This window comes from Podarcis gaigeae (assembly GCF_964106915.1).
Source record: "Podarcis gaigeae genome assembly, chromosome: 6".
NCBI lineage: Eukaryota > Metazoa > Chordata > Lepidosauria > Squamata > Lacertidae > Podarcis > Podarcis gaigeae.
In genome coordinates this window covers 39,001,112-39,025,821 of record NC_139682.1, presented here as the reverse complement: position 1 = coordinate 39,025,821, position 24,710 = coordinate 39,001,112, and the positions used below count along the sequence as shown (strand labels likewise).

At 40.9% G+C, this 24,710-nt stretch overlaps 1 protein-coding gene across 2 annotated transcripts in view; it reads right to left on the bottom strand.

The window, feature by feature from the left end:
- Window positions 1-279: 279 nt before the first annotated feature.
- The window catches only part of CD34 (CD34 molecule), a 134,921-nt gene continuing 110,490 nt past the window's right edge, over window positions 280-24,710 (bottom strand). For both annotated transcript variants that reach the window (XM_083745611.1, XM_083745610.1), the window contains 7 exons: window positions 21,338-21,484; window positions 19,878-20,122; window positions 19,069-19,149; window positions 8,612-8,747; window positions 6,419-6,471; window positions 3,163-3,327; window positions 280-2,411 (listed from right to left, as the gene is read on the bottom strand). In XM_083745611.1, coding sequence (XP_083601737.1) covers window positions 2,220-2,411; window positions 3,163-3,327; window positions 6,419-6,471; window positions 8,612-8,747; window positions 19,069-19,149; window positions 19,878-20,122; window positions 21,338-21,484 — 1,019 coding nt within the window. In that variant the 3' untranslated portion in view covers window positions 280-2,219. The remainder of the gene's footprint in view (window positions 2,412-3,162; window positions 3,328-6,418; window positions 6,472-8,611; window positions 8,748-19,068; window positions 19,150-19,877; window positions 20,123-21,337; window positions 21,485-24,710) is intronic.

Sequence of the window (24,710 nt, the reverse complement as noted above, 5' to 3'; positions counted from 1 at the left end):
AGAATCGTAGCTCAATGTGGTAAATAGTGGTCTTCTAACAACTGTTAGTGCCCTTAATAAGCTGCATTCTTTGTGGGAAGCCGTGACTGTTTAAAGTGCTACAGTACTGCTTAAAATGTGTTGTGAAGATGGGGCCTAAGTTACTGGATGGTGGACACATTATCCCTTAACTATTTGGTCCAAGATCCAAGCATCATTCATATTAGAATTTCCTGTATTATCCCTATTGATAATCTGTAAGTTTAAATGTAAAATAATAATGATCATACTGACTGGGTTGGGGGAAGAAAAGGTAATTCATTTCAAAGCCTATTCATATTTTGTACTGTATTGTACAACATACAAAAATAATAATACAGAGTCAACAAAACCCAGAATGGCATTTAACATGGGGGATAGGAATAATAAAGCACAACATAAGGAAACCGCTTCCTAGTATTCTTTTTTTTTTGGGGGGGGGGGAGACAAATATATAGAGCAAAACAAATATATATAAAGAGAGACACCAGATGTGATTAAGGCAAAGATTTACATTTGCAAACATATTCTCATTTGTTTGTTTCGAAACAGGGTTCAAAGCATCCAAACAGTCAGTTTACTTAATTTACAACAAAAGTCATATACAAGTTCAATACAGCTTATTTCCACGTAAGACTGCAGGCTTAAGAGAACTGACAGTACAATCAATTTAACTGTAACTGATTTGTCCCATTAATTTCAACAGGACTAGCTTCATTAGGATTGAGAACAATGTTTTTAAGACTTGTTCTGTTCTTTATAGCAGGGGAACCTGTGGCCCTCAAGTGTTGTTGGACTACAATGGTGCAACAATAAAACTGCTAACACATTTGCAAAGCCACACAGGGTCTTGTATGGTTTTAAATTAGATGGGTGTTGAGATTCCTGCATTGCAGGGGGTTAACCCTTGGGATCCCTTACAATTCTATGATTCTATGAAAATCCACAATCACTGGCTATCAGCCATGCCGACTGGAGCTGATGGGGGCTGGAGCCCAACAGTATCTTGGGGGACACTGATTAGCGACCCCTGATTCCTAGCCGACATCATTTGCTTTATGTCATTGCTTCTGTTTACATGTTATTCTAGGAATAATGGAGACAGAATCTTCTAGCTGAAATATTTCGCTGACATGAGCAACATTTGTAGTTTTGGGCCAGTTACCTATGCCAGTTCCTAGCTGAATATGGAACTGCCTTTCAATATTTTAGAATGTTTTTCACCTGAAAAACCATCTAGTTTTCTGCTGAAAGCAAGTCTATTGAAGTGTTTAATGTTGTTTGGTGATTGCCAAATGGTACTTCAGAAGGCTTGCGGGGTCGGCTGCTGAGTTCTTGTCAGTATGTGTTAAGGGCATTGCATCACATAGTAGAAAGGCTGGAGTGAGATGTCTGAGCTGGATCTGGATGTGGGAATGACAAATGGTACCTACCAAAGAAGTAAGAATGTTGGTGGGTTTCCTGAGGTTTGATGCACACAATTTGTTTAACTCTCAGGTTGCCTTTTCAGTGATTTAGTATAGTGACTTGGACCAATAAATACACCTTACATGCATCCAAATGGCAATTTTTTGTATCTTGAAAAAAATTAAATGTGGGTTGAGCTAGGTTGAGGCAAAATACAGCCATGTGTTTGAGCATTCACCGGTTCTCTTGTGTTGAAAAGGGTCATAAGAAAAGGGTCATCATGTGCATCAGTACTCAGAATAGTTGACCTAGGTGGTTAAATGCCTTATTGTTCATTATTTTTATTTATTCTCACTGTGAAGAGATCATTCCTCCCCCTAATCAGCACTGGAGCTGAAAATCAAATTCCTAACAATGATAAATCTACTCTAAATTTCTAGAGAAGCACCCCTATCATTTCCCTAGATAGATGGTTGTAAGGGACAGTCACATCTCATTTTGGTCTGAGAGAGAGCAAAAAAATATACTATGAACAAGCCCATTGAAGCAGCTTGCTAACTTCATGTACAAATGAAAGCTTGTATAAACGAAAGTGTGTACAAACGAAAGCTTGTACACACCCCTAAGTCCTGTGGCAGCTCATTAAAAATGTATGCTTTGGAATGGGATTTTTGAATTCTTTGTAAAAATAAAAGGATAATGATTCCATTTATGGCACCCTTGCACTCTAGCTCCTCTATATTTCCACTCTGGTCTTTCAAGCCATGTTAATAAGACTTTTGGCCATATCCTTTTCACAGTTCAGTATCAGCCACAACATGGGGCTTGGTTGAATGTCCATTTTTTGAGGTTGGTTGACCAGTCCCATTTTCCCGAGCCCCTCCATTGAAGTTTGGTTTATCCTGCAGGTCAGACTGCTCATGAGAGGCCACAGAAACCACAGTGTTGCCATGGCTACCATTTTCTGTGTAATATGGATCTTCTCCCTAAATGGAGGAGGCAATAAATAATAACAAAATGCAGTGTTAGATAAGTGAATCAAGTGGACAACAAATTGGTTTAGATTTCACACCAAAAAGAAACATTTGATCTTTAACTCAGGCATTTCTGCTATTGGGAAAAATATTGCTCCCTCTTGCATTGCCTCCTCCTACAGTTCATTTGCCTTTTAAAAAAAGGGGGGGTCTTCAGGCTTGTTTATACATGCAAACAAGTATAATACAAATTTCAGCTCTTGGCCTGCTGAGTTTCTGTACCAATATACGAACATCTCAAAATATTAAACTGTAAACACAGCTGTAATTACAATTGAATATAACTGGTTAGGGTTAGAAGTTGGATGTTGGCAGCACAATGCAAGCTATAAAGAGGGAACCAAAAACAGGAAGGCAACCCATGTATCAAAGAATAACATTATTTCTCATGTCCTTTATTGTCTTTAAACTTTTTTGGTTGAATGGTAGGGGACAACTTTTTTGGAACAACCACACTCCCCCCCCCCCCCGGGTCTAACAAGATGTGTTCATTGATAGAAAATAGCTAACTTGTAGAAAAGCTAGCTCACTAGATCTTTTTCACCATCACTCGCCTCTCTTTAAACTCCTGAAATAGACAGCTAACTACTTGAAATTCTTAGCCAGCAAGCGGTCTCTACAAAAGCTTCCACCATTCTTCCTTTCACACTCCTGCTGAACTTAAGAGATCTCTCTACTTGTTTTGCCAGCTATAAGCACTAACCAGCCTCTCTCCCATGGGGCTCCAGCTCTGTCGTTTCATAAGGAAGTATGCAGCCAATCCCAGAAATGCCAGCAGCAAACCAGAGGTGACCAAGGCAATAAGTGTCTTCCGGGAATAGTCCTTGTGACTCGAAATGTCCTCCTGTTTGTGGGGCTTTATCCCTAGCTGAAAAAATACAGAACAGAGCCAAAATTAACATAAACAGGAAGCATATTACATTCAGAGGCTCTCCCATTTACACCCAAAATTCTCAGTTTGGTTTCTTTTTTCAATTTCAAGTAGGGTTGGGAGGGGAAAGGTGAAACATAAAATTTACAGACACATTTACTATCACAGTCTCACTGCAAGGTACTTACAGTAGAACTTACTTTCACATATAAGATTAAGCCATAGCCTAGGTACCGTTTTTGAAAATTCTTCCCTGAAAAAAGGGAAGTATTGATGCAGCCCCTAGTGAAAACCAGTGGAACAGTTCTATGGGGCATCTTAAATTGCTACAACTTTTAATATAATATTATCCACCCTTGGGTTTATTTTCTTCTTGAAGGAAATTTGTTCAACTGACTACACAGGGGCGGCGGGTGCCATTTCACCACTTGAGGAGAAACAGGAAGTGCTTCCCTGCCCTGTCCACCCTGCTGCCTCCACCACCAGCACATCAGTGGTGCTGGTACTGGTGCCAATTTTGGGTGAGATGATTCCATTGAGCCCTCACCAGAAATCAGCGCTACTTCTCTGCCAATGGTGGAGGCAGTGGGGCAGGTGGGGCACTCATGGGAATGCCCTTAAAGGGGCTTCCACCACCTGCAGCAGCAGCGGCCTCACCCTGCCTAATACCTGGGCTGCCCTGTGAATACACATGCACAGATTTTTCAAAGTACTTAAAATGTCAGTCGAGCTTGTGGAGATTTCTCCTAAAATACACATTTTTTAATGCAATTTTACCTGATATACAGATGTTTGCATTACATTTTCCCTAACACTATACATTTTTGTATGTTGTTTTCACTAATATATGTTTTACATTAGTATGCAGTGCTTTTTTTCTGGGAGTACTCAAGGTTACACGGTACCAGCACATATTTTTTTTCCTTAGAAGAAAAGCATTGGTTAAATGTGTGGCACTTACTGTAACAACTTCATGGTGAGTACCGGCACCTTTTCTCCAGAAGAAAAGCACAGCTAGTATGTGTATTTTTGTGCACATTACGTGATCAAGAACTGCACTGCAAAACTCAGAGAAGTGTGAATTTTGAAGGATGGTTGTGTTTTGGTTCACATTTTGTTTTGGAAAAGTGCAAATTGGGTAAGTTTGCCTTTAAATACAGACGAAATAGAATTTCTCCCTAATCAACCAGCATGGAAATCCCATATCACACTGCCTGATGCTCAGTTTAGCATCCTGTATATTAGCATATGGGAAATGATTCAATTCCCCTTTTCAGTGCTATGAATTGTACCCACAATCAAGTTTTTATTATTATTAATAATAATAATAATACCCCACCCATCTGGCCCAGCTTCCCCAGCCACTCTGGGTGGGACCCTGAAGTGCATAAGACCCTTACGTCTCACATTTTACTGCTTCCTGCATCACATCTAATTTTCAGCTATCTCCAAAATTAATTTTTCACCTAGTGGTTTTTCCCTGAGATTTACTGCATGACAGCTGTGGCAGCAATGTGCACATTTAGCTTTTCAGTGCTATTTTTATAGGTGCCTGGAGTCCAGCTTTACAAGCAGAGACCTGCCTCACTAGAGAATAGTGAGGATTGATTAATTAATTAATGTATTATTACACTTCAAAGATGTAAAGTGCCAAAATGTGCAATGAATTACTACTGGAGACCTTTATTAAAACTATAATAGGACTGTAGGTCTAGCAATATAATTGGCCAAACCCCTGCAGCATAAAAACTTGACTGGGCTCAGAAGTGATGACTGCACAAAGGTGATGACTTTATAAAGCCTTCTCAGTGGCTGATCCCAAACTTTGGAACTCCCTTCCCAGAGAAGCTAAATAGGCTCCCTCCTTCTTATATTTCTGCCAGCAAAGTGAAGACTGTTTTATTCCAGTGGGCTTTTGGGAGCTGACTGTTTTTAAGGAAAACACTTTTGTTTACTGGATTTTATAGATCTGTTTTCATGTCGTGTTAATTCTATTATAGTTTAATTACTTTTTAACTGTTATCCTTTATGCTTTTAGCTTTTCATGTTTGTTTTAATTTTTGTGCTCTGCCTTAAGGCCTGGTTTTGGGGAAAAGGCTGAATATAAATAATAATAAAGAAGAAGAAACCACTTGTGGCATATCTCTCTCAATATGTTGTTATATGCTCTGTTTAGTCAGAACAATGTTGCTCTTCTTCTTTGGTGATCACTCGTAGCTGAGTAAGATTGTCTTCTATAAACACGGTTTGTGAGTCCATAACTGACTGTGGAGGCCAATTCTGGATCCACACGTCCTTCCACAGAATTTATATAAGCAAATCATATGCAGACATATTGTGTGTGTGTGTGTGTGTGTGTGTGTGTGTGTGTGTGTGTGTGTAAGAGTGAGAAATAGATAGATAGGTAGAGTGCTTTTTTCTAAAACGATGTTTAGAGGTACTCAAGAAAATCACCATTTTATAGTTCAAATCAGGAAAAGTAAATACAGTAAATGGACAAAAGTACAAAGACTCACAAAATGTTTAGGAGTATGCATGCCCCCTGCGTCCCCTGTCCCCCCAGAAAAAAGCACTGGAGAGATGGATAGATAGATGGATGTTGGTTAAGATACTTTGAATGCTGAACCAGTGGCAACGTGCTGTGGCTAGACTTGATGGGGGCAGTGCTTAAAAAGTGGCAGCAGGGACCCACATGTTAGTTCAAAGTAAAAGGATTTAAAGCAGTATCATAACCACTTTAAACAGTCATTGCTTCCCTCCAAGAATCCTGGGAACTGTAGTTTGTTAAGCATGTTGAAAGTGGCTCGGAGACCCCTGTTCCCCTCACTGAGCCACAAATTACCAGAGTGGTTTAACAGTCAATCCATCTTTCCATGGAAGCCTGGAAATTGTAGCTCTGTAGAGGGAAAGGGGCACTCCTAACATCTTAATGAGACAGTTGGACATTCATATGATTTCTACGACAGAGAGTTACTAGCACTCACATATTTTGTCCAGATTTTAACATATTTTAGATGTTGCGGTTTCTTATTGTACCTAACTCAGCTCCCCCACATTCTTAATTTATTACCTATCCCTCATTTATTACCTGTTCCAAAAATGCTGCCTTCTGGTGAAGAACCGTTTCTAATGCACTTGGACCTGTTGATTTCAAAACAAACAAAAGATCCATCACACAATAAAATTTGTGTCCATCTGTTACCTTTCTTTGGTATTCATTGTTGTAAAACTGGAAGAGACTATGAGGACAACAAGCATCTTCGCACACATGCTTATATCACCAAAACATCGCTTGTGCTTTTTATAAGAGCACCTGATTGCTAATGCCAAGGAAATGTGTTTGAATTGTGGATGAGCATTCTGGGCAACACTAAATATTTTATAATTATAAAATATATTATAAAAACAGGGTCTGGTCCATAGGCTGAACCTCCAGCCTTATCTGCCTGGCTCTCAGGACTTCCCCCAGGCCACACCCCTCATTGGCTTTGCATTGTCCATGGGCGCCTTTGCCTGGCCACAATATATCCTTAATAATAATATAATAATTTATTATTTGTACCCCGCCCATCTGGCTGGGTATCCCCAGCCACTCTGGGCGGCTTCCATAGAAACCAAAAATACACTAAAATATCACACATTAAAAACTTGAACTGTGCTAATGTCTTTTGTTTATCTGGGTGAAGATTGGAGAGAGAGGTGTGTTTGTATAGAATCCTCTGGCTTTTGCATGGCTGGTACAACTGGCCCTGCCTTGGGGCAGAGGGATACAGCCAGCTCAGGTGGAAGACACTAACAGGTATGGAGCAGTTACAGGTAGGTAGCCGTGTTGGTCTGCCGTAGTTGAAACAAAATAAATAAATTTTAAAAATTCCTTCCAGTAGCACCTTTGGAAAGCTCTGGGTTATGGATCAAGGAGAACATACCACTTTATTGCAGTGCCACAAATGCAGCCAGGAAAGTGATAGGTCACACTCAAAGGATGAACGCAAGCAGGGGGAAACATCGTTTTTCTTTTTCTTGGTGTTGTTAGTTGGCTTACATTTTGCAGGTTATGAATTGGTTATCATCTAGCAATGAAGTTGCGGGTAACTAGAAACAAGCAAACAAAACACTGAACCTGCCAGAGAAAACTTTACTATAGTTGGACAGTCTGGAATCAGAGGCACGGGAGCGGTGCATTGGCTGGGAAAGCCTATTCTCCTTCACCTGAAGAAAGCAGCAAGAGGAGAGGCTTTTATGGCTTTGGGAAGAAGGCATGAGGGCTCTGCCAGGGTCCAAGAGTCCACCCACCTTCTTGCCAAAGTCTAGTAAGTGCTAAGTAGACTTTGGGAAGGAGGCCTCATGCTTCCTTCCCAATGCTGCAGCTGCCCCAGGAGGTGCCTCTGTGGCCCCTGTCCAGTGGCTGGGGGAACTTGGGGAGCCCCAGGATCCAGTCAGAAGCTGTGATGGCTTTAGGAATTCTGGGCTCATCCCAGAAAAATCAGGACACTTGGAGGGTATGTATCCTATTGCCAGTTTTGAAGTAAATTTCAACTGCCACTTTGGTTGGCTTTTGTACCTCCATCTTGTCATTTGTCTCAGACAGCAAAATGTCTTGGGCCAGACCTTGTGAGTGGAATGTACCCTACAGTACAGAATGTAGCCTACAGTACAGCTTACAGCTCTGCACTCTTTTGGCTCTGGCCTCACCCACCACTGTCATGTGCTCTCTTCAAGGTTGCCCATGATGAAATGTGGCCCTCAGGCTGAAAAAGGTTCCCCATTCCTGTATTATAGCAACTGCAGCAAGAACTGCTTTAAATCTCAGGAGTAAAAATGCCCACCATCTTTTGGGGCGTGGGTACAATTCATAACAAACTTTCAATAAATAACAACTGGAAGGGAAGAAACAACATAAAATTCACAGCCAGATGCCCATCACACACAGCTGTAGATTAGTACTATAGTGTTTGTTTTATGTTTTTCAAGCATGAGATATTGGATGGGATATTCTTGGGACTGTGGAATTCCATACCTTGATTTGGAGGATCTTACCTTTTAAGGAACAGATGATGCATTGAGAACGAACAGTGATTACTGATGAAAGCTAAGATGCAATTTTGCTTTCCGTACCCCACCACCCTCCCAAGTGTGAAGTAATGAAAACAGACAAAAGAACTCATTGAAAGATAAGTTATCTAACTACAACAAGCCGCTCACTCCCTGACATATATACACAATCTCGGTAAAACCATATCTTGCTCTATACACAAGTTTTACACCAACTTACTCAACTGACCTTTATTTGCTGCCTCAACCAGCAGTATGCAGTTGCGCTTCACTTCTGATTCTGACAGTTTGATATTGCATTGAGATGGGTTTTCTTCACAAACTACATTTGTTAGGTCCATTCCTTTTTGTTTTTTGAACTGGTGCTGCAAAAAGCCAGAAAAGAAAAGTCAAACAAACAGATGTTAAACAAATGTTCTCTTCAGCATTAGTTTATACTATACCAGTATCAATTAGCCAAGTAGGCTGTCACTGGCTTCTGTAGAACTCAAAAGCTTTCCAAAGAAACAGAATACAATATCAGTGGCAGTTGCTTGTGGACCTCATGAGCAAAGGACTCCATGGGGTGGGTGAACCAGTCCCACAAAGGTCAAGTTCCTTGCTATAACCCACATAGATACAGATTCCCTCATCTAGTTAATTGGTATAATTTGCCCAAAGTGGCCATTGGAATGTTATATGATGGTGCATTAGTACTGGGGTGTGGATGTTTCATCATGACATTATTAATGGAGAACAGAGCTACAGGGCTTAGGAAAACTAAGCTCTGGACTAAGCTTTGCTTTAGCTGTGCCAATGAAAGCCGTACTTTGCCCTGTGATAGCTACACTGGATGAACAGAATCAGGAACACAGTTGTTAAACAATAAAAGATAAACTAACAAAAAGAGGGAACATGAACCAAAATATTTGTCAACAATTTCACATCTGTATGCATTGATGGCAAATAAATAATAATAATTTTCTATAAAAGCAATTTTAAAGTTGATGACTTTTATAATCAATATATGCCATTATAATCAAAAACATTTTAATATTACATAGTGACCAAGTGGATCCTACTTAGGATTATTTTCTGTAAGGTTTTAAAGGGAAAGAAGCCAAGGCAGCTCTTATTGTTTTGAAATCATAAGCGCTACCTCCTTTTTCATTGTCACCAGGCAGGAGAAGAGGGAAATAACAAAGAAACACTTGGCCTTCCTGTTTTGGAAATGCCGTATTTCAGATGGCTCTTTCACTGCGGGTTTCACAATGGATAAAATCTTCCCACACAGAGATTGAAATAAGGTGATCCCTCTTCCAAACAATAGTGGCGCTTGAGAGGGAGGAGACTGAGGAGAAAGTTAGGGCCTCGCAGCTTTTTCCTCCTTTTGGTCAATCTGTGCGTCAAACAGGATGGAGCTTCTGGAATTCAGTATATACATGTCATGTGGGTCATGGGTCAGGGCCAGACTCTGGTGAAACAGAGCTAAAAATAAATATTCTGAAGTCACACGAAGTTCTAGAATAGGCAGGTTTGGTGGATCAGAAGCCTGAGAGTGGGTGTTAAGTATTTCAGTCAAGTGTTATGTTTTCTGTTTTATGTAAATTCAGCCAAGGTAAGCAGTAACAAGCTATCAGTGGTCAGAAATCTAGGGTTCCAACCATGGATCCATTCATGAAACTCTGCAATTCTCAGATGATAGCTCCATGTGTAGGCAGAAAGTTAGAAATGAGTCAGTAAATGTTCCACCAGAAGCTTTTATTTAATTTATATATGGCTAGAGTACATTAAAGGGAAAGGGAAAGGGACCCCTGACCATTAGGTCCAGTCGTGGCCGACTCTGGGGTTGCGGCGCTCATCTTGCTTTATTGGCCAAGGGAGCTGGCGTACAGCTTCCGGGTCATGTGGCCAGCATGACTAAGCCACTTCTGGCGAACCAGAGCAGTGCACGGAAACGCCGTTTATCTTTCTGCCGGAGCGGTACCTATTTATCTACTTGCACTTTGATGTGCTTTCGAACTGCTAGGTTGGCAGGAGCAGGGACCGAGCAATAGGAGCTCACCCCGTCGCGGGGATTCAAACCACCAACCTTCTGATCAGCAAGTCCTAGGCTCCTGTGTATGTGTGTGTGTGTGTATATATATGGTATACAGGCAGCAACCATTTTTTGTGTCTGTGTGTGGGGGGGTCCCTTTCTGACCCTCATGAGCATTGGCGGAGTGCGCATAAGCATGCCCCGTTCCGCCCTGTTTTCAGGCCACTTTGGGTTGGCAGAGATGAGCATGTGCGTGATTGCTTGTCAATCAGATGCACGTAAAATAGTCACTGCCTGTAATATGTTTGTGTTTCTCTAACTGCTGTAAGTCACTTGAAGACAAGTCATTTGGTACCAAGCAGCTAACAAGTCTAATAAATAACAGTAGTAATAATAATGAGAGAATGTTGAAAATTCTTTGTGTATGTTTTCTAAGTGATCTTTATGGTTGTATCAAATGGTAGTCCTACTCAGAGCAGAGTTACTCGTATTGTTACAAAGGTTACGCGCCACCCTCAATCTTTGTTGAGAGGTACAGTGGTACCTCAGGTTACAAATGCTTTGGGTTATAAACGCTTCAGGTTACAGACTCTGCTAACCTGGAAGTAGTAACTCGGGTTAAGAACTTTACTTCAGGATGAGAACATAAATCGTGCGGTGGCACGGTGGTAGCGGGAGGCCCCATTAGCTAACGTGGTACCTCAGGTTAAGAACAGTTTCAGGTTAAGAACGGACCTCCGGAACGAATTAAGTTCTTAACCAGAGGTACCACTGTAGTAAGATTCCAGGGACTCCAGGGTTGTGTTCCCACTGGGAATTAAGATGTGGATGAGACTGTCGGGTCTTTAAGAAATATGGTTTATTAACACATAATCACAACTTGTGTAGAAAGTACAGAGTTTACAGCATTCGCATCTCAGGAGTGGCTGGTCTTTCACAGGAGCTCAGCATTGCATTCAGAGGCTTTCTGAGTGTCACACCTCAGCCTCCCACATGGAGTTCTCACCGCTTCCTGCTTCTCCTTCCCAGAAGTCCCATGCCAAGTAACTCTTCCCCTTCTCTCTGCTCCCCCCCTCTCTCTGCTATTCCAAGCCTTTGAAGGGTCACAATTTTCCTGCTACCTATGTCATCGCTCAGTGTAAACTTGGCAACCTTCATTGGCAGAGACCCAAGGATTTCTCTATGATGGGCCATCAGCACCTTTTGCCATCTATCCCAGGTGATGCCTTGGCATGGAAATGGAGTTCCACCTGTTATTTTTCACTGGATTGGCATCTTCCCTTCAATACAGTGGAATCTTGGGTTGTGGACGTAATCCGTGACAGAGGCACGTCCACAACCCGCAGCATTCGCATCCTGAAGCGCCATGTGTGCGCAGGCGCCAGTGCGATTTGGCGCTTCTGCACATGTGCGAAGGGCGAAACCCGGAAGTAACCCATTCCAGTACTTCCAAGTTTCCCGCGGTACGCAACCCTAAAACACATAACCTGAAGCGGCCGTAACATGAGGTATGACTGTACTAAAAAAATCAGTTAAATCCTACCCCTTTATTACTTTCTAACATTCACAAACTCTAGCAGTTATGGGTGCCCTTGCACCCTCAAACTCTGTAGCCCCAGATCTGTAACAATTTTAACGAGCATTGCTAGCTTAGGTTGATTAATTTCAATAGGTCTACTCCAAGTAAGACTTGGCTGGATACAACTCTTTGTTGTTGTTGTTGTTATGCCCATATTGCAGGTGGGGAGCTGAAGTTGAGTAAGATTGGCTTGCCGGAGGCCACTGAATGAACTAGTGATAGATGCAAAATTTTAATTCAAGACTTCCTGGCTCAGCTGGCTCAGTCTTTTACCCATTATGATATAATAGCCTTTGTGGTTTTCATTATTCTCCTGTCATTTTTTATATATGTAACTTTATTCCCATCATGCCTTCACAGCATGGTTTGGGGCAAATGATTCCTAAGAGAACAACAAACTTAATGCTCCCAAGTGTACATCAGGGAAAACATCTGTTTTTGAAGGGATTATGTCATTTGGCAAATGCTCTTTGCCCATTTTTCCGGTTATGTTCAAGATCCAGATTTCAATCTCCAACCAAAACATGAGATTGTTAATATTTGCCCATTCTAGAGAGAACTGGAATCCACAACAAAAGATTACAGCATTTTCTTGAGATAAGGTTGGATTCATGGGAAATTTTTATTAGAACTTGGCCTATCAAATTAACTCGAGTTGCACACTCTTGCCGCTGGCTGTTTTATTCTGTTCTATCAATGGTTTACACTGAGCTGAATAGAATTGGTAGCAGCTGCAATCACAATGCCTAGTGGTATTTTCTGTTGATGCATGGTTCAAACACTATCACTCACATAAATAATATTGCTTTGTTTGCACAAGTAATGTAGTTTTTTTTGTGTCAAGACCATCTGACTTGGAGTAATCTGTATCACACAAACTTGACCCAAGAGAACCTCGACACATTCCCAACTGGCAGCCAGACAGTCAACTGATTCCTCCCTCAAACAACAGAAATGATACAGCTGAAATAAACAACCTGCCTGGCCTGATAAATCACACTTTATCAGTCTGTGATCATTACAAATTTGATCTTGAATTTTCCAGTCCTATGAAGGTTTAAAGTGCCTGGTCCTCTATAGGACATCATAATCCCCAGGGGTGCACAAGATTTTCTGGGCTCAGTATGCTGTGGATTAGGTTTTCCATCTCACAAGAGATCACACATTGTTTTGTATGATTTGTTTCTTCTGCATATTTATGCAAATCTGTATTCTCTTTTGCAGGTGAGGGTAGCGGGTCCTCCAAATAATTTGGAGTCCACATACAAGTAATAAGATATCTGACCAACTGATCCAATCTGATCGACATTTAAATCTTTTCCACAACTGTATCTCCATTTTAGAATATAAGCTTAGCTTGTTGAATGTCTACCTGCAAATCCACTTGTTGATGTTATAGCCCCCCACCCTCAACTGCATTTCCTTTTAGAAGGGGGAAGACAGGGTGGGGGGGACTTCATTTCTTGAGTACAAGTCCTTGCATGGGGCTTTCTCTGACAGGGCTTGTTAGGTGAATCCTGCCCCCTCAGGGTAGCAATCACTCCTCTACCAGGGAATATGAACAGCAGCTTCAAAATGAACCAGAAAGCTCCTTCAGAATGACCCAGGCAGCCATTCTTCTGTATGAATTTCAAGAAAAACTAGAGTCACGCACACCCTCACCTCAAGGAAAAACTCAAAATGACTTCAAAATGAACTAGGAAGTTCCTTCTCCATTGTCTGGAGAAGATGTTTCCTGATTCATTCCATCTGCCCTGAGGCACTCAGCTCTGAATTGTTCTATAGCATGTGCCGATCAATCATAGCTAAGGCTTAACTCATTGGCTAAAAAAATCCCCCAAACTGGGAGCAGGCTTGTTTCTCAGAAAGCAGTTGGAGAGAATGGTATGTTTGGCTTTGTAACTGTCATGCTACAAGACTATAGATCCCCAAACTCAGCCCTCCAGATGTTTTGGGACCACAACTCCCACCACCCCTAGCTAACAGGACCAGTGGTCAGGGATGATGGGAATTGTAGTCCCAAAACATCTGGAGGGCCGAGTTTGGGGATGCCTGCTATAGACTTTGCTTAAAATTGAAAGGTCAAAGTCTAGCTTGGGCATGGGCCCAGTACAGCAAAATACTCCCTCCCCCAACAACATGGTGGTCCTGATCTTTCTCTGGAATCAGACTCCTGCTGATATTCGTTTATAGGACTAGAACTCAGGGTCACCCCAATGGTGCTGACTGGAAAAGGTTCACCCAACATATAATTTAGTAGTCATCACCCACATTTAACCCCAACTTACAACTTGAGACCCATTTCTCTCTCTCTCTCTCTCTCTCTCTCTCTCTCTCTCGTCACTACGTATCTCCATCTTCCCTCTCCACCATGATCTGTCTTCATGCCTCCAGCTTTCTGCTTTACACTCTCTTTCCAACTTCTCCTTAAAATGTAGTTGTGACAAGAGCAAGAGGAGTAAAAATACAAATTATTAGAATCATCGCTGCCACTGTCGTTTTTAACTTGATGGTTTTTTTTTGTATTTGCAAATTTCATTAAAGAAAACAAATGTAGTGAAAGTGCAAATTATGTAATTAACTTGTGCAACTCAATATCACAAGGCATAGCGATGGCTACTAGTTCAAGCCTGGTCTATATGCAGCTGAATTAAGTGACAGAGTAGCATTTTTCTACTTTAAGTTACAGGGGATTGGTGTATGTGTGTGTCATTTTTTAATGCTTCACCATGTTACAAAGGAACAAAACAGCAAACAAACAAGCAAACAAACATCTTCTTTAAACAAACACTCCAGCACATCAGGAAAAAAGACTCTAGCCCAGCTGTCTCTCACTTGCTAGATTTCTAATTGAAAGGATCTTTTTAGATAGGCAGGTTCCAAGCCCAAGTATCAGACCAGTTAAAATATATATGCAGCAAACTTCACTATCACTACAAATGGCTTTTTTTGGGGGGGGGAGGACATTATTTGTCACAGAATACTTTATGCCTGGGAAAATGGAAGTTAAAATAAAACCTAGTCAAACTGTTCCCATAAACATTAGTTTGATAGGTTTGAGGAAAAACACTCCTCTGTAGTGTTTTTCCTTTGCTGTGGAAAGAACTCTTGAAAGAATGTCAGAGTTTCCTCTGTACAGAACAGAGATATAAAGCAGTTTACTGGGAAAGGGCAACAGGAAAACAGAGAAGTACCTCAGTCTATTCTATCTACGCACAACTCAGATGCAGTTATCAGTTTTCTCAGAAATAGCAGCTCAGACTAGCGATGGGCAAATCTGTCACTTTTGGTTTATCTGAATTCCCATTTTTCCATACTTAAGGTCAGTTCTCCACATTACAACATCACTTTGTGAAAAATATTTTTAGAAGTCCTCATGAATCCGTTAGAATTTTAAGACAATTTTCCCCCTACATGCACATTTTTGTATGCAGCTTTGCCTAATATGCACAGTTTTGTGAAACAGTTTCCCATAATAAAATGTATTTGCTTATGCTATTTCCACTAATGCATGCATTTCACCCTAGTAAATGCATTTTTGCACACAGGACTTGGTTGGGAAATTTCATTACAAAATTCAGAAGAGTGGGAATTTCAAAGAATGGCTGAGAGCAATGTCAATTTTTATGAATACACTAAATCTGGAACTTTTCCTAATGACATTGATTCTGCATAATATTTATTGTTATTGATTAAAATCATTGTTATGCCACAATAACCAGAGATGGCAAGAGCCTGTATTGACTATCGGGGATAACCTAGGGATGTGGGGGTATGTTTCTAGTTGCTGACAAAATCAACTAGCAGTTGGTGCCTGCCTAATCTCAGGTGCCACCACAGTGAAAGTCCACTCTGAAGTGGACATCTGCAGGCCATAGTATAGTTAACAGGGCCTACTCTAGTCTTCACAGTAGCTTCAGAACATGTATTCATGTTTGTGTTGAGTACTTGTTAGGAGCACCCCTAACAGGGCATCCCTCAGGTCAGAGAGCTGTTGCTATTGCATGAATGGTATAGTTTCATATGCCTGTCTCTGACTTTTGAATACAAAGTTTACTCTTAAACTTTTCCATTTCCAGCTGGATAATCCAATAAAGTTAGGTGGATGTTAATGTTAAATTTACAAGAAAAGAAATTCCAACTAAACATCAGGAAGAACTTTCTGGCAGTAAGAGCTGTTTGACAGTGGAACAGACTCCCACAAGAGACAGTGTATTCTCCCTCCCTGGAGGTTTCTAAGCAGAGCTTCTATGGCCATCTGTCATGTATAATCAAGTTAGATTCCTGCATTGCAGGGGGTTGGACTAGATGACCCTTGGGATTCATTCCAACTCTACAATTCTATGATTTGTTGATTCCCATCTGCACCTTGTTAATTGTGCAAATTATAAAGCTCCTCATTGACATGTATTTCATTATTAATTATCAATTAACCATCACTTTGATCATTATATGAACTCTGTGTTCTGAAACATTAGCCTGAGCAAATTCAGACCTATTAATTATGTTATTAAAAGCACTTAGAAGCCATAACCGGTATCTGTATCACTAGTGATTTAAAGGTTAAGGGAATGTGCACAACTATATAAAAAGATGAGATAAATCATTTGGGGCAGAATTGGAATCTTTACTCAAAGTGCAACTTCAATACAAAGAATCAAAGCTTAGCAGCCAGATCTAACGGCAGTGCCATTAATTTCAATATATAAATTATGGCAGTATTACAGGGCTGCAATGCTGCCTGACTGGCTGAAAAGGTAACACAGATATTTAAGATAAAGTTTTACATGATGATAATCAGCCCTGAAAATTTACACACCAATGAACACCAAAGCGGTACAGCAAACAGATAAATAGAATTAGAATATAGCTAGCCTGAATTTTGTGATCATGAAACAAAATGTACCGTATTTCATCTACACATATGCACGCTATTCGTTTTCCTGCTGATATTTCATCCACTAGGTGGCTCCAATATTAAACTGTAAAGTCCCTGAGAAGTTTGTTTCAACAGATGTTCAGCATAGTTCTCCTTGATATGCTTCCAGTATATGTAAACAGGCATAAATTCAAGTTTGTGTGTGTGTGCTTTACAGGACAGAAGCCAATAACACAGTAAGATTAAGAATCCCATCCCAATGCCACTTTCCACTGCTACGGAGCAGCAGGAGTTTATTCCACAGCAGCTGGTTCCTCTAAAGAAGGGTGGATAAGCTGTGGCCCTACAGATGTTGTTAAAACTCCAAAGCAATTATTTTACTTTGACTGCAACACCAAACTCTAGTTTTGGGGGCCCTTGGATAAAGTGCCCTCACTGATCCACCCTCTTTGAGGACACCCACCTTGTCCTAGCTAGCCAGTCACTCCTCATTTTCTTGCCCTTTTATTCTGGATCCAATCAGCATAACTATTCAGAGAAGGACTATGAGTGATTGCCAAAGAAGAAGAAGCAGAAGCAGAGAAGGACTGAAAGGCAAGGGGAGGGTGCTGTTCCATCTCTTCATTCATTACTGCAAGCACACTCAGAGAGTGAAAGTGGTGTCAGGCTTCAAGCGGACACCGAGGAACCTCTGCATTAGCTCTGTCTTCCTTGATCTTAGAAGCCATCTGAGCCTCCTTGTCCACTAAAATATGCTGGGAAGCCCTTGCTTAGATTTCCCTTAATCTTGAAGGGTCAGAATGCTTGGGAATATAGAAGACCCCTTTTTGTTGTGTTCACCATACTCTGGGATAATTTATCTAGTAAGACTCACCAGCACCTTAACAAATATAAATGAAATTGTTCCTTTTAAGACTCGATTAAGACTGCTTTGGAATGGGGAATAAATCCCACTTAACTCAGTGGAATTTAGTTCTGAATAGACATGGATAAGAATTAGATGTAGGGCTATTTATTTCAGAAGAAGATGTTGAGATTATTATTATTATTATTATTATTATTATTATTATTATTATTATTATTAAAATGACCCCCCAATTTATTGTTAGCTCACTTGAGTATAGAATGTGGGGTATAAATTTTAATTAAGAATAACGTTCACCTGTCTGTTTTTCTGCAATTGCTTTTCTGCACTCCTTAATCCTTCTCCAAAACATTCTTTGATTTATTTCTCCTTCTCTGGACATGTGAATGAAACTTCCATCCTAAGCAGGCTTAGTTGGAGGACATCTCATTTAACATGGTGGTACTTAGTACTGAGTAAATATGCATAGGATTTCACAAGACTGCAATTCTTTGCATTCTTTGCATAGTGGCACGTATTTCAAAGTAAACATGTATATGATTATGTTGTAAACCAGCCCCTTCTCTGCACATCCCAGCCTCCACCTTGCACCATACAGCAGTCCCAACTGAGATATATATATTTTTTGGCAGAAAGTATCCTCTGTCCAACCAAAAGAAAACACTGGCAACAGCTTCTAGTTTAATTATATTTTTATATGTGTTGGAAGCCACTCAGAGTATATAAAAATAATAAAATAATAAATATAATAAATAAAAATAATAAAATTTATTATTATTATTATTATTATTATTATTATTATTATTATTGCTAAGTAACAGGGGAACACATTTCTCCCACTGTCAAACCCTCATGTTTAAGAGCAGCACCAATGGTAAAGTAAATTTTAATAAGAAGTAAGTACTTAAAAAAAGAGAGGCTAAATACAGTGGCCTGGGAGATAGAAGATGGATTAAGCCAGGTGAATTAAAGGCAAGAAGATGACATTGGATTGTCTTAAAACGCACACACAAAAAACCCTTTAACTGGATTTTATCTGTTTATATTGTATCCTGTTAAGTCACAGTTAAGTCGTTTATATTGTATTCTGTTAAGTCACAGATGTAAAGTTAAGTTGCTTTTTCATAAAGTGACTAACAAATAATAAGAATGGTAGTAGTAGTAGTGATGGTAAGAGAAGGAAGGATCACCCACGAAAAACTAAACTGCACAAATATTCATTCAAAACATAAAACAATGGAGGATGGGCACCACTTTTTCCTTTTTCCAAGTTGGAACAGGCATCAGACACTTCCCAAAAGCCTTTTTCCACCCTGCCAATTCTTTATGGTCTGGTTGTTACTTACACAAGAGTATTCCTCATTGATTTCCAAGCATATCACTTCAGTGGTCTTAACGTTCTTGATATTGAGGCAAGTGATGTTAACCTGACAAAAAGAAAGAGAAGAAGCACTGTCATTGTGGCAGGAGGAGTGGGTACATAATCATGCTCAGTGCAGGGGTAGAGAATCTTTTTTGCCCGGAGGGGCAGAGCCTTATCTCTCCCCCCCCATCTTGTGGGGCAACTTTGATAGCTTGGTGGGAGAAGTTGATCTGCAGAATGGTGGGAGCACCCAGTGGGACTGGACTCTTTGCTCACCAGCTGATGAATGGACAGTTCAGTCCTGCTCTCTCCAGGGGTCTGCTTTGCCAGGGTGTTCCCCACAGGAAATGCACTGATGAAGCAGCACCCCACAGGATTGAATGCAGCTGCCCTACCCACTGGCAGGTGGGCATGGTTTTGGGGGAAAGGCCTTGTGGGCCAAATATGTACCTTCTGGTGGGCTAACATGACCTAAGTAGCTGGAAGCTGCCCATCCTTGGCTTTAGTATTAGGCAATGTTTGCATTCCACTAGAGGTGTTCCAGATGGACAAACCATCCCATCAACCCCCTCTTTTTGAAACTGTCATCCCAGTGGAACCATCCCCATTCCAATGGTTTTACTTGGAGTTGACAGAGAAATAGAATATAGAGTTGCAATTTGCAGACGCTTTCCAATAGGACTGAAGCAATGAATTGGTTAGTTAGTGGGATTAGCTTTGAATATAGAAATCAGATTGTCCTACTATTTCATTGCACCCAAAGCAGCAATCTAAATCCTTCATGCTTCTTACCATCGCACTATGGTCACCAGCTTCAGTTGCAGTAGGTGTACCGGTATTTGAAAACGTATGTTTTGGCAGCTCTGTAGAAGTAGATGTCAGAAGTGGTGTTGAAGTTGTGTTTTGAGTTGTCTCATTTCTGGAACTGCCCTGTGTTGTAGATGCTTGCACTGTTGTATTTGAAGTGGGGTTTGCAGTGAGTGTTTCAGGGGTGGTGACATTTGTACCATTTGTTGCCTCAGTTGAAAATATTTGATCTACAAGGAAGAACACACAGACACACTTGGAATGTCTGAAAAGTTCTAAAACCAAACCATGTCTCTGCATTTACTGGAATCTTTCTTGATAAATGGCATCAGGATTGTGTCATGTCTCCAGAAGCACAGCAGATTTACTTCCGGATGACATAAATATGGGAAATAGCGCAAGAGGAAAGCGTCAAAACACTTCCCATCCTAACCCCTGGGAGCACTTTGCCAATCCAACCCCACCCTGCTGCTTGAAACTAAAAGCAAAAACAATCCCCAAAACAAAACATGGGATATAATGCCATGGCTCTCCCTTTATTTTATCTAGTTTGGTCCTGTTGTCAACTTGGGTACAGTAGGTGGGGAGGGACCAATTCACCCAAGTGCCTGGCTGATCCTTAATAATAATAATAATAATAATAATAATAATAATAATAATAATTATTATTATTTTATTATTTATATCCCGCCCATCTCGCTGGGTTTCCCCAGGCACATCCTTAAAAACAACAACACCCCAGTTATCTTAATTAGTGCTAAAGCACTTAACTTAACTTAACTTAACCCAGTTAACTTAGTTAGTGCTAAAACACTTCAAGAGTGATGCCCAATTACTGCCAATGAAATGTCACAACCCATAGTGTTTACTGCTTGTTCTGGATCAGACATACAGATTGGCCAAAATAAAGGTGGCTAGAAAAGCCATTTTTAGTAGTATTATAACAGTATAAAGTTGGCTCATTTATTTAAGCAGAATTGCACTATTTTTTATTTTTAAAAATATATATAGCCAGGAAAGTGCTTTCGCATTAATTAATATATTGATTATAAAAACAAAACAAAAAAACACACAAGGACATAAAATTTAACACTCACTAAAAGATGCACTGAAAGTACGTGGAAAGTATGCCTCTTAGATGGAAGAACAGTACTGAGAATCAGCCATACTCCTGCCACCATATGCTGCACCACACCTTTCCCTTCCTTTTCTTGGTAAACAGCCATGACCTGCAGTGTTGGGAAGTTGAGAGAGCCCCACCCGTGCTGCCCTACTTGGCCACTTTACTGTCCTGTCCCATCCCACCCCCACCCTCCAATACATCGGACTTTCTCTGGTCCGAGAAAATATGAGAGAAGCACTGGGAAAACACAGGAGGACAATAATTTGATGGTGCAATTGTGTGGACATCCCATAAGGGAATAAATGATGCAGTGCCTTTTTACCTGTTGATTTAGTAGTTGAGATGGAGAAGTTCCCAGATGGCAATTCTGTTGTGTTGCTGCTTGTCAATGGCTGTGTTGTATTGCTGGGTATTACTGCAGGACTCTCTGAAGTTGGTGCAATAGTTGATATGGCTTCATTACCAGCAGCTTAATCATATGGAAAAGTAAGGAAAAGGATTTATAGCTCAACAGCACTGTAGGTCATTGAGTCTCTGGTGGGGCTCAGAATAGAAGTGCTTCAAAGAAAGCAGCCTTGTTCCTAGCTGCATGTTCATTATTTAAAGCACTGCAGGTGTGGAAGCGCCATCACAGTCCAGACACCACAGAAAGAAGTTTCTTGTCACCAAAATGGAGAGAGTTAGCATTGTTCCCAACAAAAATCAAAGTTTCCTGTGCTCCTTTTATAGTTTGGCACCACGTGAAACTGAAACAGACTATTGTTATTCTAATTTATTTTATATATAGAATCATAGAATTGTAGAGTTGGAAGGGACCACAAGGGCCATCGAGTCCAACTCTCTGCAATGCAGCAATATTTTGCCCAACATGGGGCACGAACCCACAACCCTGATATTAAGAGTCTCATGCTCTACAAACTGAGTCACCCGCACGTCCATGCACATCAAACTTTACAAAGAACAGGATTGATAGGTTCCAACCCTAGGGACTTACAATCTAAAATAAACAAAGGGAAATACAGGGCGTGGGGGTGGGGAGAATGGAGGCACAGGTAAAAACATACTAATGTTTAAATTACTCATACTGTGGCTTAGTTACAATAGGTTATTGACTGTTTCAAAGGCTCCCTGTAAAAAGTAGAGTTTAAAAGTAGAGCTTGAAGGCAGAAAGATAGGTAGTCATTTGGTGGTATTCTGGAAGGCAGTTCCTTTTATAAGGACCAGGAAGAGAGAAAGGGCATAATGACTTCAGGGTGTGAGGGAACTCTGGATAGTTGAAAATGATGAAGCTGGGTGGACAAAGGTTGCAGGAAGGGATGTGATGGAATATAAGATTGAATAGATAAGAGAGGCAAAACTATGGGGGGTTATGAAGTTAAGGACAAGCAACTTATGCAGTATCTGTAAGAAAACAGGAACCCAATGTAGAGATGGAAGGAGAAGTGTCCATGTCATGCTGTCCAAGTGATGAGAGAGCTGAATAATTCTGCCAGCCAAGTGGATCAAGGGAAGATGAGAGACAAGAAGTAGTCAAGGCAGGCGAGAGATGACAAGGCCAGGACTTTGTCATAATCTGTCAACATCTTAGATAAAAAAGGGCTGCCTTGTTTTTCTTTTAGGCAATTTATTAATAGTGTAACTAATTACAAACACTACTAGCAGAGGCCATTCAAACTTGGCATGTTTGATGGAGACAAATCCTGTTTTCTTCCTTAAGTAAGCCTTTTTGAACTACCTTTTCTTTCAACATGAGGACAGGTTTGTCTCAGAGGCAGGGACCCCCAGATCTTGGAACACAGGCAGCAAGAAAATAAGTTTAAAATCTCCTTCCTTCTCCTCCTTGTATTTTGCAAAAGCTGCATTTTTGTTCCTTTTAAAATATGACAATTCCACGTTCCAACTAGTGAATGGTGATTCTGATATATTTCAAGACTTCCTGTACTATACATTGCTTTTATAAATTCCTCAGTAATTATTTTATTATTATTTTTGTTCTATTCATTAAATTTCTATACTGCCCTTCATCCAAAGATATAAAAATACATACCATAATAACAAGCAAAAAGAATAACCACACCACCCAAACAGAGTTTAAAAGGCTATAAGCAAAGGCCTTGGATATTTATTATTTCATTTAATATAGCAGTAGATAAGAGAAAACAGTTATATGCATTTTAGTTTGAATATGGGCAGTAGTTTTGAGGGGAATTTTAATTCTGTCCCTCCATACCACCCTGTTCTCTCTTCAGGTCAAAAGGTTAGAACAAGAACAATAAATCAATTATTTCCCAGTGTTTCAGTAAGTTGTTTATTTATACCCACCAGCCTTATTAAAAGAACAGTCTGTTGTGCAAGAGGATACACTCTCTCTGCCAAGAATTCTGGATTATCTTAAAATTAATCTAGAACAAATATTCAGAGCCAAGTGCCTGAAACAGCATGACTGATGTATTACCATATTTTTTGTCCTATAGGCACACTGGCCCATAGGACGCACCTCGGTTTTTTTGGGGGGAAATGAATAAAAAAAAATTATTTCCCCCCCAGCCGCGGCTGCTGCCCCAAGCCTTGCGGACACTCGCCTGAAGCACGGGGAGCCCTCCGGAGGGCTTCCCGTGCTTCGGACGACAGGCTGCTGCCCCAAGCCTCACACACTCGGCAGGACCTCCCACCAGGCACGCAAGGCTTGCAGACACTCGCCGGGGCTGCAGGCTGCTGCCCGCAAGCCTTGTGAGCCCGCGGGAACTCCCGCCGGGCTTGCAAGGCTTGCGGATAGCTTCCTGAAGCCTGGAGAGCGAGAGGGGTCGGTGCGCACCGATGCCTCTCGCTCTCCAGGCTTCAGCGAAAGCCTGCATTCGCCCCATAGGACGCACACACATTTCCCCTTCATTTTTGGAGGGGAAAAAGTGCATCCTATGGGGCGAAAAATACGGTAGATGACACTACCCAGGATGTGTGTATTTCATATGGTTGCAGGCTCACCATACCTGAGTTGGTCCAAGACCCTTCAGTGCCTTAGTGGGCACATACCCCCACCTCACATCAAGGTGCATAGTACCCAAGGGCTATCAAGTTATTTTGGCACCTAAGGCAGAAAATTCCACAAGCTCCTCTCATTGGGCACTAAAAATACAATTATGATAAATTAAATAATTACTGCTTTGCTGCCCTTTTGAGACACCAAAAATAATCTACCTGAGACCTTTTTCTAGTAGAACAAAGTTGGCACCTCTATGCTGTTTAGTTCTACCATGCTTCAGCTATTGAACAAATGGAATCATACCCTTTGCTGAGCATCCTACACCATTTCAGAGTAGATTCTGTGGGCCAAACTAGATTTTACAGCAGAAGGTCCATGAGCACGTCTTCTGCAGTTGTTAAGGATGCATGTGTGTATGTATGTGTATTCTTGATGTTACTTATCAGAGGCTGAAAACAAGGCTAAGGGGTTCAGTGTGACCTTTGAGATGCTAGACAAATAGAAACAAGACAAAAAGGGATGTTGGGATCTGAGGAAGCAGATGTGTGCAAACACTGACACAGTTGACCAAACATGACTGTTAAACCCCAGAGAGTCCTTCTGAAACCTATCTTCAAGGCTAGACAACTACACACAGGGCTTTTGGCACTAAAAACAGCCCTATAAGAACCCCAACACCCAAGAAGCAAAGAACTGTGGCAGCACCTGGCAGAGG